The sequence below is a fragment of the Pipra filicauda genome, unplaced genomic scaffold, assembly GCF_003945595.2.
Source record: "Pipra filicauda isolate LSUMZ 115617 unplaced genomic scaffold, ASM394559v2 scaffold139_size1960392_pilon, whole genome shotgun sequence".
Taxonomy (NCBI): domain Eukaryota; kingdom Metazoa; phylum Chordata; class Aves; order Passeriformes; family Pipridae; genus Pipra; species Pipra filicauda.
Window position 1 is genome coordinate 1,500,733 of NW_024103873.1, and position 16,116 is coordinate 1,516,848.

The 16,116-nt window shown below is 47.3% G+C and overlaps 1 protein-coding gene across 11 annotated transcripts in view; it reads right to left on the reverse strand.

Moving 5' to 3' along the window:
- Positions 1-16,116, reverse strand: part of ITPR1 (inositol 1,4,5-trisphosphate receptor type 1) — a 163,756-nt gene that overhangs the window by 12,894 nt on the left and 134,746 nt on the right. For all 11 annotated transcript variants that reach the window (XM_039378492.1, XM_039378491.1, XM_039378488.1 and 8 more), the window contains 8 exons: positions 15,629-15,751; positions 12,361-12,536; positions 10,715-10,879; positions 9,095-9,290; positions 8,473-8,574; positions 6,352-6,491; positions 5,334-5,499; positions 4,297-4,457 (listed from right to left, as the gene is read on the reverse strand). In XM_039378492.1, coding sequence (XP_039234426.1) covers positions 4,297-4,457; positions 5,334-5,499; positions 6,352-6,491; positions 8,473-8,574; positions 9,095-9,290; positions 10,715-10,879; positions 12,361-12,536; positions 15,629-15,751 — 1,229 coding nt within the window. The remainder of the gene's footprint in view (positions 1-4,296; positions 4,458-5,333; positions 5,500-6,351; positions 6,492-8,472; positions 8,575-9,094; positions 9,291-10,714; positions 10,880-12,360; positions 12,537-15,628; positions 15,752-16,116) is intronic.

A 16,116-nucleotide genomic window follows, 5' to 3' on the forward strand; every position in this document is an offset into this window, starting at 1 on the left:
AGCTCAGGGTATGCAAGAGCTGGGCATGCAAATATTTGTCTGTGCTGTGACAGCCCGTGCAGCTGCCTGCAGACAGCTTAGGAATGCACACAAAACCCAAGTGCCTGTGTGGTTTTCTATGTATCGAGCTGCAGAGTGAGAAATTTTACATATTCTAAATGCCTGCACACAGCTGGTTGTGGCAGAGCTCTGCCAAGGCCCTGGTGACAGCTGTGCTGGCCAGGCTGCCACAGCCACTGCAGGCAAAGGCAGAAAACTCCAGGAGGAATTCTCAAGACAGGCTGGGAAGATAAGCCCTTTAAATGAACTAATCTGCAGGGAGTTGCAGCGAGTTCACATTAGTCATCTGGGTGTGGATGTCAATGTCTGGCCAAGGCGATAAGTGGATCCCCCCTCCCACACACAGGGTGTTATTCAGACATCACCTGATCTTCCCTGGTGACTACAAAGCCACAGGAATCGGGGGCCTTTGTTCCTGGGAAACACAGGAGGCACTGGGCTGCCAGCTCTGCAGCACCATCAGCATCCTTCCCACATAAACACCCCTCACAGGACATGGATTCATCCTGATGTCCCACTGCCTGCAGTGCCCATCTGGAGGGATGAAGCCAGGTGGGAAGTTCAGTCAGGAGAGCTTTATAAACACCGGGAATTAAAGAGCATCTCTGCTACCAAGAGATGTTTTCTCACATCCTGCAGCACTGCCTGTGCTATTAAATCCATATTAGGAGGTGGCTTGAGGATGCATTTCAAAGGGGAGCTGCTCCATGCCAAGCTGCTGAAACCCATTTGCCATCTCCTGACATGCACGAGGTTCCAGGGAAGGGAACTGCAGGGCAGGGATGAGTCAGGGCAGCAGCTCGGGTGTGACCACACGCTCAGCTTCCCCAGCAGCCCCATTCCCCCCTGCACTGCTCCAGTGACTCCCAGCAAAGATTCCTAAGATATCCCGAGTTTTACACAGTCTATCACAGCAGGCACATGCTCACCTTGCTGATGAAAGGGAATATTATCCCTATTTACGGGGGAAAAGCTGGCAGTGAATTCCAGCCTCCGATCACAGCCTGGACGTGCAGCTACAAGCCCAGGGCAGCCCAGCCCACACACACGGGACCAAAGCAAACCATCCCGAGCTCACAGACCCACCAACACACCCACCCTGGCACCAGAACATCGTGGCACTGGGAGCTCCGGGGCTGCAAGGTCACAGCCACACACCAGCACTGTCAGTGCAGTGCATCAGATTCTGTTTTACACAATCCCAGAACCCCAGAATGGTTTGGGTTGGAAGGGACCTTAAAGCACATCCAGTCCCACCTCCTGCCACGGGCAGGGACACCTTCCACTAGCCCAGGTTGCTCAGGTCAGATCACTGCTTTTTTTTTTTTCTAGTTTTGATTTTTTGGTCAGTCTTGCAGTGCTCAAAATGCTTCTGAAGATTCAACTCTGTTTTTAAGTGTACCTGTTGACTTCTTTCCACATGCTGTGTATTAACTTAATGAGCTTCTGTCCATGAAGAAATAAAAAATTCATTAAAGAATTGTAGTTAATCATTGATTTTCAAGGCTACAATTTCTTTTCATGTGTGGTCAGGCTCCTGCAGGGTGCAGGGTGAACACTATGAGCCTGATCCAGCTCTGCCATATCCAGTACAGTGGGAATCCTCCAAACTGCCTTTCTACACACATTATTTTTAGTCAAGAAAACATCAAAATTCAAGATCACTCAAAGCTCCTGAATATTCACTAACCTCCATAAATGAAGTTGTCCAGGATTCTTCTGATACCACAATGCTTAAAATATTTTTAAAGCACTGTACAAGCAGCACTGGATGCAACTCACAAACTGATGGTGGATATAATTTTAGTCTCCTAAATTCTTCATTTTTTTTACTCTTCTGTGGTGTTGGAACAACCCACAAATACTAAATGGCAAAGGAAATTTTTTGAATTCTATTTTTAATTTTTTTTTCTTTCAATTGTTAAAGGGCATAAATCCAAGAGTTTTCTCAAGATATTTTGTTGGGAGTCAGAGCACAGGTGAAACACTTGAGGTGTGTTGTGCCATCACAGGATATGATCTGGGCATGTGATGTTTCCTACCCTCAACTCCTAAAAATGGGCATAAACTGCAGCTGAGCGATGGTCCCACCTGACAGCCCATGGCAAAGCCATGCCCCATCTTTGTCATTATCCAAGATGTTACAGTGCCACCTTCAGTCTGAAATACGGGAAGAAAATCCCTTTAAAACCCAGTCATGCCCTAAGGAGGCTTTCCAAGAGAATCTGGTGGCTGGGGACATGACCCAACCACAGGTTCCCATTGGATCCCATCACTTCCACAGGTGAATCTCAACCTTGGGAATCATGCACATATTTAAGGCTTTTCCTTGGCCTGTCCTTCTGGATTCATGGGACTTTGCCCAGAGAGGCTGAGGTTGTGGACTCGCCATCCCTGCAAGTGCCCAAGGCCAGGTTGGACGGGGCTTGGAGCAACCTGGGCTGGTGGAAGGTGCCCCTGCCCATGGCAGGGGGTGGAATTGGATGATCCTGAGGGTCCCTTCTAACCCAAACCATTCTGGGATTTTATGAAGACAGAAGGCTTGAGTACCATATGGACCAGGCCCCAAGCCACCCCTAAATACATCTTAAACAGAAGAAAACATTTCTGACTCTTACAGGAGGATTTGAAACAGGTCTGGTACAGAAACAGATTCATCATGTTTTACACCCAGATTTTCTAGGGCAGAAAAGAATGTTTTTAATGTTAAAGGATAATGGAAAGAAATTGCTCTCAATTTGCAGAATAAGATTTGCTAAATCACTCCTAAGGAATACAAGGACTGCTGAGAACTCTGGAGTCAGGACACAGCTCCCTGAGCCCTGGACATGCTGGGGCTGTGTCGTGACTGACCACTGAAGTGCAAACCAAATTCCCTTCCTATTCCACACCCCACCCATTCAACAGCACCTGGGGAGACCCTGCTGTCAGTTCTCCACTGAAAACTGGCTCATGAAATGCAAAAAACCCACCAGCTACAGACACACTCCAAACCTCCACCTAGAGCACATGGTTACATCAAACTGCATCTGCATGAGACACTTGGGCTATGCATAATTTATCCCTATTCCCATCCACACAGTAATTAGCCCTTGCTGACACTTAATGAATGGGAACTCTGATAAAAGTTCTCCAGTTTTTTGTGTTTCATGCAAACATATTCAATGACTAATTTTTGGCTCTTATCTAATTTGAACTGTATCTGAAGTAATCTGAAATAATAAATTGGCAGTTAATTGAAACTTTTTTTAAAACTAGTTTTAACAGCAGCAAAAACCACAACACAAAATTGTCTTTTCTAAGCAAAAAACCACAACACAAAATTGTTTTTTCTAAGCAAAAACACTTCAGAAGTGCAGTGCTTCCCCCTTGAAGTCATGCATGCTGTGGGGGGATAAAGAAAGGGAGCAATATAATCAGCCAGGCTGGAAGGCAGCAGTGATGCACTTGGTTATCTCACTGTGCTAATCCTCTATCAGGTGACTGCTCACAAGATTTCTTTAAGCCCTCATTACTGAGGCAGGAATCCAGAACTAGGACGGACACTTTGGTGACCCCAAAATAACGTGTTTGACCTGCCCGAGGTCTCGGGGGGATTTACAGCCCGGCCGGGACACGACGGGTCGCCCACTCAAAGCCTGCTGGGACCTCTGGTAGGAGAGCTAAAGGCAAGTCAGAAAAGTGTTCTGCTCTTAAAAAAATCACTCCTTGAAATGCTATAAATCAAACAGCTTTTGCTCCCCAGCCAAAAGACACACAAATTAGTGATTGGGGTTTCGGATCTAATTCCACGAGCTCTGAACCCGCAGCTTGGCAGAGACAAGGCTTTTAATTCTCTCATTAAAAGCTCTTCCAATTGTGTAAATATTAATTGTAGTTCTTTCCAATAATAAGCTCAAATCATATGACAATAAATCCTACAAGTCAGTTGGAGGTATTTAAACCAGGATAGGTTATAACCTGTTTGTTGTGCTTCAGACACTTCCATCAGGCTGAAAATACTCTCCCTAAATGTGGATTTAAGACAGAACAGCTTCTCTTCACCCGATTTAAAACCAGGGAGGCTACCTGGCTGTCACTACTCACTGTCACCTGCTCCAGCACACACAGACTGTTTTGGAGGTTGGGAAGTCACAGGTACAGTGACAAAATAAATCCAACATAGAGCACTACACCTACCACATATTCCAGCAGATCGGGCTAATCTATTAGAAAACAGCAAAACTGCAAACTCACCTTGATCATTTCTGCCACGTAACTCTCTGGTCCTGTGTATTCTGTGGAATCTTTGACTTTCACTAACACAATAAAGCACAGATAGTGCCACATGTTGTGCTCCTCTTTGATGTGCTCTTCAAACGTGACTGTCTTGTTGTCAAACTTATCTCTCTCCAAACCTACGAGAGGGACACACGTACAACCCTCAGTGTTGCCCAGCTGGGGACCAGCAAAAGGAGCTCTAAAGGACAAAGCTCATTTCTACAGGCTGCTACACTTGTTAAAGTCACAACCATTCTGGAATGGACACTGAATAACAGGGATAAACTCTGACAAATGCCCAGGAAGAGAAGAGGGGAAGGAGAAGAGAAAGGGAAGGAGAAGAGAAAGGGAAGGAGAAGAGAAAGGGAAGGAGAAGAGAAAGGGAAGGAGAAGAGAAAGGGAAGGAGAAGAGAAAGGGAAGGAGAAGAGAAAGGGAAGGAGAAGAGAAAGGGAAGGAGAAGAGAAAGGGAAGGAGAAAGAAGGTATAACAAGTACTGCTCATATTTATTATATGTAACAGAAAAATGTTGGTTAAAAAAGGTAGCAGCCCTGTATGCAACCACTTTGTGGTTTTGATAACACATCTCCTATTTTTAGGCAAACTGATAGCAAAAGCAATGTTTGCTTTGCAGCATCTTCCAAAGGTTCCCCCTTGCCAGCTGTGTTATGCAACATGGCAGGACCATGTCAGTCAACCACAGCACCTTCATTCCCAATCTCCTGACCGGAAAAACTTTCACAGGACAGGCACCACTCAAATCAACCCTGTTCCAATAGGAAACTATTCTTTGAGGCAGAGGAGGAACAGAAAGTAAAGATTTGAGGAAAAATGGTATCCTGAGCATTCCTTAGCTCTTTCTGCTGCCAAGCTCCAGTGCACGTGGTACCCAAGGACTGGCTGGGAAATGCAATGAGGAACAGCCAGTAATTCCAGACTTTTTTCCTGTGAGTTTGCAGCTATCCCTGACTCACACAGAGTAACCCCTTATTCTTAAGTGTGTCTCCACACTTACCACAAATAAAGCAAGTAGTTTTTAGAATTTCTTCCTTCTTCTGTTTTTCACTCCTTAAATCAGCAAAAGTGTCAATGATCACCCCAAAAATCAGGTTGAGGACAATAATGATGACCATGAAGAAGAACAAGAGATCATATATCACTCTAGCAGCAAAGAGAGGTTCCTGCAAGACAGAAACTTTAATTATTACCAACTCAAATAGGTGCCCACCTAACCCCTACCACTGCACTACCCCACACCCCCTCCCCTCAGAGGATCCATTGCTGATGCTCTCCAAGGGTAACTCACAACTCAAACCATTAAGTGAAACTAAAATGCAAAGCCACTAAAGAAAAACCAAATTAATCAACTACCAGTGTGGGATCTCTACAAAGCTGCTCTTCCTGTGTCCAAGTTTTTGGACTGCTCTCATTTTCACAAGAGGAAAAACTCTTCTCACACATGGAAATTTGTTCTCACCCCTCCCTGAAGCCCATCCAAATTATATCCTTATATTACCTGCTGTATATCAACAGAGCATCAGTGTGGACCATAATGTATTTTACTGGAATTTAACACCATTCACTGAATTTGCTCAGTCCCTTGTCCTCTCATCCATTCCATTTGACACATGACCTTTCCCTAGGGATGCTCCCACAGAAACTCGTGCCACTGGCATCTAGCAGCTACCACAGCATTTCCATCTGCTGCCTCTCACAAGCTTCTACCTCTTCCTTCAGCTCCTGAACTCCCAAAGCACAGACTGGTGGCTGCCCCATTTCTGTTCTTTTGGGCCCCGCTCTGGACAGCTCACAAGCTAAAGAATCCCTAAAATAGAATGGGTAGAAGCTTGTATGAACTGGCTGCTGTTCCATCTGATCCCACGGAGATGTAACCACGTTACAAAGACGAGCGTGGTCCCTCCTCGTCACTGTTCCTACATGTGTTTCAAGGCAGTGTACACACATTTTCCCCAGCAGAAGATCCCAGCCCTACACGGTTATCACTCTTCCACCCCCAGCCAGTGCTAATTTACCTCTTTGGAAGGTTTCCTGAGCACATCACCTACTCCACCCCCGCTCCTGAGCCCGTGACTCAGTACAGTAACAATGCACATCAGCAGTGTCTCGCACGTATGCTCCTTGTTCTCTTCCTCCATTTCTTCAGTGAGCACTTCTGTGAGCACAGCAAGCAAAGACACGTTGCAAAGCCCAGATTAGCTCTAAATCATTCTCTCCATTCTTTGCTGGGTATGCTCTCTACCCCCTCAGACTGCCAGCCCCTGTTGCAAACCCCTGGGGTTCCCCCAGAGCATCCCAGAACGGGTGGGGTTGGAAGGGACCTCTGGAGATCATCAGTGCCACCCCCTGCCAAGGCAGGACCACCTGGAGCAGGTGACACAGGTGGGTTTGGAATGTCTCCAGAGGGGGAGACTCCTCGACCTCCCTGGGCAGCTGTTGCAGTGCTCTCCACCCTCCATGGACAGAAGTTCTTCCTCAGGTTGAGGTGGAACTTCTCGTGCTGAAGTTCATGGCCATTGCTCCTTGTCCTGTCACTGGGCACCACAGAAAAGAGTCTGGAGCCATCCTCCTGATACCCCTTGGGGACATTTATATGGGTAGATGAGATCCCCTCTAAGTCTTCTCTAGACTGAACAGTCTCTCCTCATTAGAGATGCTCCAGACCCCTCATCATCTTTGTGGCCTCTGCTAGACCCCCTCCAGAGCCACCATGGGAGCAGATCTCATCCCTGCCCTCCTCTCCCCACCACTAGTTTTCTTTTGTGCTTGAACTGCTGCCTGTGACTTGGTTAAATCTCTCTTCCCATCCCTGTTCTCATGCACAGCTCAGATCACCAGATGCCTGTTTATACAGAATCCAAGCTTTTTGACAGCTCAGAGGACAAAGTGTTGCCTCTTCCACTCTCCCTTGGTGCCTGACAGATTGCACAGCCTTTGGGCTGCACTCAAAATGGCAACTTCCACTCAGAGCTTTCAAATGGCTAAAATATCACTGCTTGTGGAAACAGCATTTTGCTAGAAAAGCAACACACTTTTTTTGACCTTCTCTTCACTTGGCTGAAGGCTCCAATTTCACAGTTTCACTTGCAGAACTGCTAGAATTAAAATTCCCAAACCTCATATACTCTCCCTGTACCCATAAAAGCCTCATGACCTTCATTTCATCACAGAAATGCTCAGGAGCAGATCCCACCTTCCCACAGCCAGCCTTGGAAAGGCCCAAACCCCTGTGCAATCCTGAAAGAGCCAAAACCCAAGAGCAGTGGCCAAAGATGGGGCATCATGAACATCCCTGGCCACACAAGACTCTGGTACCAGGTTGATTATTTGTGATATAAAAACATCTCTGGAGCTTTCCTTCCTGCAGCCAGAGTATAGGAGATGAATAAAGCAGCTTTTCTTGTATCCAGGCTGAATTTTAGTTTCTCAAAGAGGACAGTGGAGCAAAGCAGAGCCCTCTCCTCCTGTGAGCAGGGGCTCGTGGCCATGGCTGACCTTCGATGGCCATGCAGGAGCTCCACTTCTGACAGAAACAGTTGTGCCCTGTCTGCCCCTCCCAGCCAGCACTGTAAATCTCCAACAAGGAAATAACATTTTCTAGGAAATAAAACTGAAATATTTCAATACCCAAGTAATATCTCACTTTTTTGATCTCCAAACCCCCCAAACCTATCCTGTCTACTTAATCCATTGAGTACTTCCTGATATGATATTAAAAACAGTTTCCTTAGTTTGCCAGATAGAATAATGCTGCCAATAAACCATATTTCACAGGGCATTATCCTCTGAGATCACATTTAATAGCCTAATGTTTTAAAATAATAAACTTTGCAAAGAGGCAAACTTTATCGCTTCCTTCTCCAATTGATGGAGAAAATTAAAGAGTATGGCAGTGTTTTATAAAGTCTGGTTTGCTCCTAAGTTTCTCTGGTTTAATCACTTAATGTAACAAATGTTATTTATGCTGTTGGCCTAAATTAATGATATTTCAAGTTCGTCTCATGATAGCTTTGTTTCCAAATTTATTACATAGGATTTTGTAAATAATTTTTTTTTTTTTTAAATTGAAGGTGTTTAACTGGAAAAAAAAGTGAAAATTCAGGGTTTGAGTTAGGAATTCCAGAGTGGACACTCACGGTCTGAAGGAATGATGGAAGAGCAGTTTTCACTGCTCCCTGCTTTGCAGACATCTGAATAGAGGAACTCGCCAGTCATGGTCTCACCTGGCTCTGTGCGATCTAAAACCAGAAAATGGGCAATCAAATGGGTGGTTTGACATCTTGACTTCTCAGATACCAAGGTACCTCTTCATATTCAGTGTGTAATTACGAGGCATTTAGAGCAGCGTATTGTCCTTGAGTTTAGAAGGGCACAGGACTTTGATTTACACATTTAATGCTTTTAAATTCAACCATAAAAGCATTTTTATTTCACAGAATCCCAGAATCACTGAGATCACCGAAGAAAGATCACCAAGCCCACCCTGTGCCTGATGCCCACCTTGTCCCCAGCCCAGAGCACTGAGTGCCATGTCCAGTCCTTCCTTAGGCACCTCCAGGGGTGGGGACTCCAAACCTCCCTGGGCAGCCCCTGCCAAGGCCTGACCACCCTTTCCAGGGAGAAATTCCTCCTGCTGTCCAACCTGACCCTCCCCTGGCACAGCCTGAGGCTGTTTCCCCTTGTCCCGTCAATGCCCCAGGAACAACAGCCCGTTACTTTCTGCAACATAACCCATGGAAACGAGCCACTGGCACCGACCTGGCAGCAAGGTTTCATTAGGGAGCTTGTCCACTTCCAGGATGAAGTCATCTTTGAAGAAGAGGTACCCCACGATGGAGAACAGGTAGACCAGGATGAGGGCCAGCACGGCAGTGAGGATGATGGAGCGCCCGTTGCGGGTGACGCTCTTGATGACGTTGAGCAAAGTCTCTTCCCGGTACACCAGGTCAAAGAGCTGGGGGCAACCAACAACAGCACGGGTAGCACCATCACCACTGCTGGCACCATGTGCTGGCATTTCTTGTGCTGTGTGCACTTTGAAAAACGAGGGGTGGAGGCAGCTGTGCCTCCTCTTCATCAGCACTGCGTGGGCTCCAGGCCTGAGCAGCAGCTTGGGAAGAAGCCCCTGCCTGCTGAGGGCAGGTGTTTCTGCTTCAGTGCTAAACACACAAAGCTGCCAACACAGGCTGTTATTACCTTTTTTATAGATACCTGCCTCATCACAGTCTCAAAACAGCTCATTTCAAATTGCCATTAGTTTTAGTTTATTGAGCGTATAATTGCATAATATCTTTCCCCCAAATTCTGTATTTAAATTTCTCTGCTGACATGTCCTTAATTTTTCACTGCTCTGGGTCGGGGACAACTCACAGCAGAGCCCAGGCAGGTTGTGGCTAAGCTGGTTGACAATGACAGAACAGGTATTTGTTAAATTGAACACGAACACAGAAAATACCCAGTTCAGGTACCAGAGGATGTGGCAAACACCCAACAAAGAGCCAAAAATAGCGTGTTCTGAATGGGATTTAAGGTTTGCCTCAACAATGACACATTTTCTCCACCAACACTAGATCTACTCCTTCAGTGCTTATTCTTAGCAGCATTGTGCTGTGCAGGATGAATTCCACCCCAAACAGGAGAAATCTCTGCCAGGATCCCTGTCCATAGTGTCAGGGCTGGAGGCTGGATACAACCTAAGTTATCCAGCTGCTCAAAAAGCAGGGATGCTGCTACAGTTATTGCTAATAACACAGTAAAGCATCTTAAAGACTCTGTGTCTCTTCCTCATAGCATGGTAACTTCAAGAGTGCCTCCTGTTCCACCAACATTTCTATTTTCCTCTTGAGAAGAACGAAAAGGTCTTTGTTTGCCGGTACAAATCACAGAATGGTTGGGCTGGAAGGGACCTCAAAGCCCATCCAGTCCCACCCCCTGCCATGGCCAGGGACACCTTCCACTAGCCCAGGTTGCTCCAAGCCCTGTCCAACCTGGCCTTGGACACTTCCAGGGATGGGGCAGCCACAGTTTCTCAGGGCAACCTGTGCCAGGGCCTCACCACTGTCACAGGGAGGAATTTCTTCAATATATCTAAGCTCAATCTCTCCTCTCTTAGTTTAAAACCATCCCCCTTGTCCTGTCAGTATGTGTTCCTGCAAAAAGTCACACACCAGGAAGAAGGAATGTGGCAGGAATCCCAGAGTCTCCCACCATAACTTCTCCCAAGGAAAACCTCCCATGTATGGCTCTTCCCAGTGCCTGCACAGCAGCTTCCCAGCAGCAAAGCAGAAAGTTTTTATGTGACATATCTGGATGTGCCAGAGATGGGACTTCACAAACACACAGACAGGAAAACATTCCCAGGGCCAAGTGAACACCTACCAGGAGGCTGTAAAAGAACTCGTGCACGAAGAGCCCCAGGGCACAGATCAGCAGGTACAGCAGGTGATAGAGGAACTCCACATCCATGATCATAGCCTTGTATCCTCGAGTGAAGGTCCCACAGTTACCCACAAAACTCATCAGAAAAATGATTTTATTACAAACCTAAGGAAGAACAAACCGTAAATTAGTTACAACATGTGGCTTTTCGGGAAAAATATGCAGTTTTTCCAGGCTGGAGATAACTCCAGGATGGTACCAACAAACAGTGTTTCCCACATCAGTATAACCTGCTCCCTGTGGTGTTTTCTGCCCAGCTGAGACCAAGCCCAAACTCAAACTACACATGTCCAGTACAAACTGTGCCCTGGCTGCTCTCCCCAGCTTGGTGTCAAAGGGCATCAAGACTAAGACAAAGAAGAAAGTAAAAGGTTCTAAGGACTGGAGCAGGTGCTCCAGATTCCCTCAGCAATTCCCTCTGGGATAACACACCCAGAAGTCCTCCTGTGTGCCATCAACACCAAGAAATGCTGCCTTAACTTACTGGGAACCTGCTAAATGCCACAATTACCAGTAACCACCCCCATCCCCCTCATACACATCCCCGACTGGGAGGGGCCTGGCACTCGGGGGCGTGTTGGAAGACAAGAAATGCTACTAAAAGATGCACTCAAAGCTGGGCAGTTGGTTAATAAAAACAAGGGCTTTGAAAAGATGCATCTTTGCAGAGTTGCTGCTGACTCAGCCAGAGAAACCCCTTCAGGCTTCCTCGCCACGAGAGACCACAAGTATCCGGGTTTGGGCACTCATGAAGCTGTGGTGGCTCAGCTCACACAGGACTGCAGCAGAACTGCTGTGTGGCAGGTCCTGCTGGCACATGGGCTGGAGCCAGGCCTTGGGCACATCACCCAGTTGTTTAGGTTGGAAAAGACCTCCAAGCATTGAGCCCATCCTGTGCCCCATCCCCACCTTGTCCCCAGCCCAGAGCACTGAGTGCCACGGCCAGGCCTTCCTTGGGCACCTCCAGAGGTGGGGACTCCAAACCTCCCTGGGCAGCCCCTTCCAAGGCCTGACCACCCTTTCCAAGGAGAAATTCCTCCTGATGTCCAACCTGACCCTCCCCTGGCACAGCCTGAGGCCGTTCCCTCTCCTCCTGTCCCTTGTTCCCTGGGAGCAGAGCCCAACCCCCCCCCGGCTCCCCCCTCCTGTCAGGGAGTTGCAGAGCCAGAAGGTCCCCCCTGAGCCTCCTTTTCTCCAGGCTGAGCCCCCCCAGCTCTCTCAGCCACTCCTATGAGATACAATGCAGCATTTAGTGAATCTCACACAACCCCATAAACTCTGCAGCTCAGTCCATGAACAGATACAAGCTTGGGTAAATAACTGTGTGCTTTAGCTCACAGACTCCCTGTTTCCGGCTGGGGTGAGAGCTGTTTCTAGACTGAGCAAAACCTTAGAGCTCTGCCTCCATCCTGGGGAACCAGCATTAAATGAACAACAGCAAAGCACTTCTGGTAGGAAGAGCCCGAAGAGGGAATTACTCCTCCCACCAGTCCCAGCACAATGTCCCAGGCTATTTTTGCCACGCACAGGTAAGGAACCCTTACATAAGGTGCAAGAGAACATCAAAAAGCCCACTCAGTTCTTACGTTGAATGCACCCAGAAGAAATAAAGTAGGTTGTAAACCAACTGAAAATATCAGCCGCAATATGGTGGAGGCGATGAGGGCGCGGATGCCGTGGGGCTTGGGGAGGGCGATGACGATGGCCAGGGAGATCAGCATGGCTGTCCACAGCAGCCCGGACAGGTGGGGCTCCAGGGTGCCTGGGGGGGGAAACAAACCCATTTCAACACCTCTATAACCAAACTAACCAAGTAAGTGCCATTTATGTCATATTTGGTGGGGCATCCTCCAGCCTCGTGTGCAGCCATCCTTGATTCCAAACTAGCGAGTGGAACATCTGAGCCCAATGCCTGCAGCAGCTTTTAATTACAAACTTGTTACTCAGTTATTATGTAAATGATACGTATTATAGGATTCCTCATTCTCGTGTTCATCACTGGTACACCTGAATGCTGAGAGACCTTTTGCAGACGTGTTCCGCAGAGGCCCTGCCTGGGCAGGTGAGGATGGAGCCGACGCTCCTCCGGGTCTGGAGCCACAGAAGAGTCTCCTGAAATCCTTTTGGTCAAACCCTCGTACTAGTTTTTGTCATCTCTTGCTATTCCTGGTTCTATTTCGACTGTCCCATGAGACTGGCTGCTTACATAACATCGAGCCCGTGTTCTAAAAATACACTTCCCTGAAAGAGCCGTAAAAAATGTTCAGCCAAAAATACCATTTACCCTGGGTTTATGCAGAATAAGACACTTCTTTCTTAAAACTGACATAATTTTTGTCTTCAAGCAACCTGTTCCTCAACAGACAGAAAGGCCAGACCCCCCAAATTTCACAGCACCCTGCAGCCCTTCTGCAAACATGTACTCAGAGAACTTATGTCTTACTGGCAGGATCCTCACTAAGGGCTTTATCCTCCCCCTCCCAAATTCAGGCAGCTTAGGAAATATTACTCTCATCTGACTACCACGAGCAGCCATTTAATTTTGTTCCAAATCACTGTAGATTAATAAAGACAGCAGAGGATAGATGGAAATTAAAACTTAATAAGCGTAAAGTTGAGCAGCTGTTTCTGCTGCCTGAAGGGAGCCTGGGATCCCGGAGCAGCGCTGCCACCGGAGCTGTCACACAGCACAAGGTGCAGAGCCTGGCATGGACTCACCCGAGCGGGAACAGCAACAGCACGGAGAGGGGAGAGAGGAAAACGGGAGGCAGCTCGGTTAGGAATGACTTAGGAATTGCCAGGAGGGGCAGATCCTGAAGGATCTCACATACACAGGTGTCTGAGCATCCCAGCTATTACACAGCTTGGGAATATATTTGCTGTCACGAGTTGCAGCAGTTCCCAGCAGGCCTGAAGAAATGCCTGGAGCTCATGAAGTCCTCAGGTGTTGCCTGAACACCCACCCAGGGCTGGCCTGGAACTCCAGGCTGTCCAGCAAGGACAATGCCAGGACTTCAGCAGGACCCAGGTCACTTCCAGGACAGAGCAGGGCTCAGGGCACAGGCTCCTCTCTCCTTCCCAGGGGCAGAGAGAGGCTGGGAACAGGCTGGGAGCAACGTCCTTGCCCTTGGCACCTGAAGCCAAGGGCTGGTCAGTCACCAACTGTCTGCACCCAACCCGACACCAAAGCCTTGCTGGGAGCACGGGGGGTCATGACACGACCGCAGGCAGGAGGAACGTGCAGCCAGTAGGAAGTTCTCCCTGTCTCTGGAATTCTCACCATTCCAGTACCGAATTCCAGGCATCCAGTTTTGTTTCTGCTCCTCAAGTCAGAAGTTTTACAGCTTCTGCTACTGTCAGATGCTCATCAGCTGCTCAGTTCACCGTGTCTGAGCAACTCAAGACACTGACAACTTCCCCCAAACAGTCTGTTTGGAAGAGTCTTTTTTTTTTTAACCTAAATATAAGATACACATGTATTTATTTTACTTTTTTTATTCTAACTAGTAGAGGAAGAGATTTTATCATAATGTTGCCTGACAAAGAATTTCAAAAATGTAGGGTAGGGCACTTCCAAAATGCCAATGATCCCCCCAAGTCTTGCAATTTGTAATCTCAACAAACTCATTTAACCAGCAGCTTTCTCGGCAGCCACAAATAAAGACCTTTTAACTTGTGATCTTCGAAAGCAGAGAGAGAAAATTCAGTTGCTCTTTGGGCTTGTTGAAACCTTCCAGGCAGAAGGGATCTGGGCACCCCCACTCTGCTGATGGTAGCACAGCCTAGTGGCACTGATGGCAGAAGGTAAAACTATTCTCTTCCCCCTCTCAAGAACACAGGACTTTGGTCTAAAAGATCCTTCTGACAGGCTTTATCAGGATGCAAACCCTCTAAACACAAGGAAAAAGCTCCCACCTGGACATTCCCCTTACACCAATACACACGATACAGATTCACTACAATATTTGAGTATTTCTCCAGATTTCCCAATTCCTGATGACACAACTCCAGCCCTCGACCTGCCCTGGGGTGCAGCTGCTGGGAGAGGCTGGATCTAGGGATGAGCAGCTGGATCTCATCAGGATTTACTGTGCTGGCTCCAAGAGCCACCAGTGTCACACAAACCCCCGGGCTGGATCAGAGGCAACTTCCACAGGACCTGTTGCAGCGGGACTGTGAAATCCCACAGGAGCCACACGTGTTATCCCATAACTTGTGTCAGCAATGCTGCAAGCCCTGCTGCTGCCCACTCATGGCAAGGGAGCTCAGAGCAGCAGGTTGGTCCTGAGCCAGGGGACATGGAGGCTCCTCGTTCCCTATGGGAAACCTCTGCCCTCCATGCTCCTGGGGGTGAGGGAATGCTGGAGTTGGGCTCTTTTTCCATATGCTCCATCGATTTCTAATGGCACAAGGCAGGTCACTTCACCCCTGTACACCTCCCCTGCCAACACAGGGTAATGTCACCCACCCCCAGCACTCAGAGGCCTCAGAGAACCACGAAAACTGTGTGGAAAATGTCATTAATGAAATGCAAGCTCAAGGAAAACAACAAATATAACATTTTGCCTATTTTTAGTTCAATACTTAATTGCAGAACTTTAAACCAAAGTAGAACATTCAAGTAATTAAAGGTGGATGTTTGTCTTGGATAATTTTTTCCCCTAGGAAAAAGCACGGCTCTGTATTTTCCCTACAAATGCCTCAAGAAAGAGTAACAACAGCACAATTTAAATTGAGGCAATTAAAAAAGCCAATTTCTGTTCCCCTATTCCCACTGAAGCAAACAGTGAGGCACAGAGTTTGGCTCATTGTACCTTCTTTGTTCACGTATTTTTGTATGTTAAATACTGGTACCTCCTCGAATTCCTTTGAAGGGATAGAAAAATGCCACGAGCAGGTTCATGAGGACAGCCAGGTTAAAGGAAATGCTGCTCCAGAAGGACATGTTCCGAGCACACCAGTACAGGAAAGGCTGAGCTGCAAAAGAGAAAAACAATTCTTTTAAATGGAGGGTTAAAAAAAAAAAGTCTATATAGAAAATTATCTCCACCAAAACTTCAGTTTCTTTTCAGTTTGCCCGAAAGCACAGCATCAATAGTAATAAACTTCAGAACAAGCCATGAATATTACTTGATTATTCTTCATCTTGGGGGGAACTTCAAGTTTCCTAGATGGTGTTTTAAGGCAAAGGATTCATGGTTTAGCAGTGGCCAGAGAACAAGTTCAGAAATTGCAGAGACCAAGGACTTCAGGCTTCCCCTAATAATATACTTTGTACTCAGTCACCCCAAGAACAATTAGGAGGAGGAAAATGAAGGGTGAGGTTCAGCCCCATCCCTCTG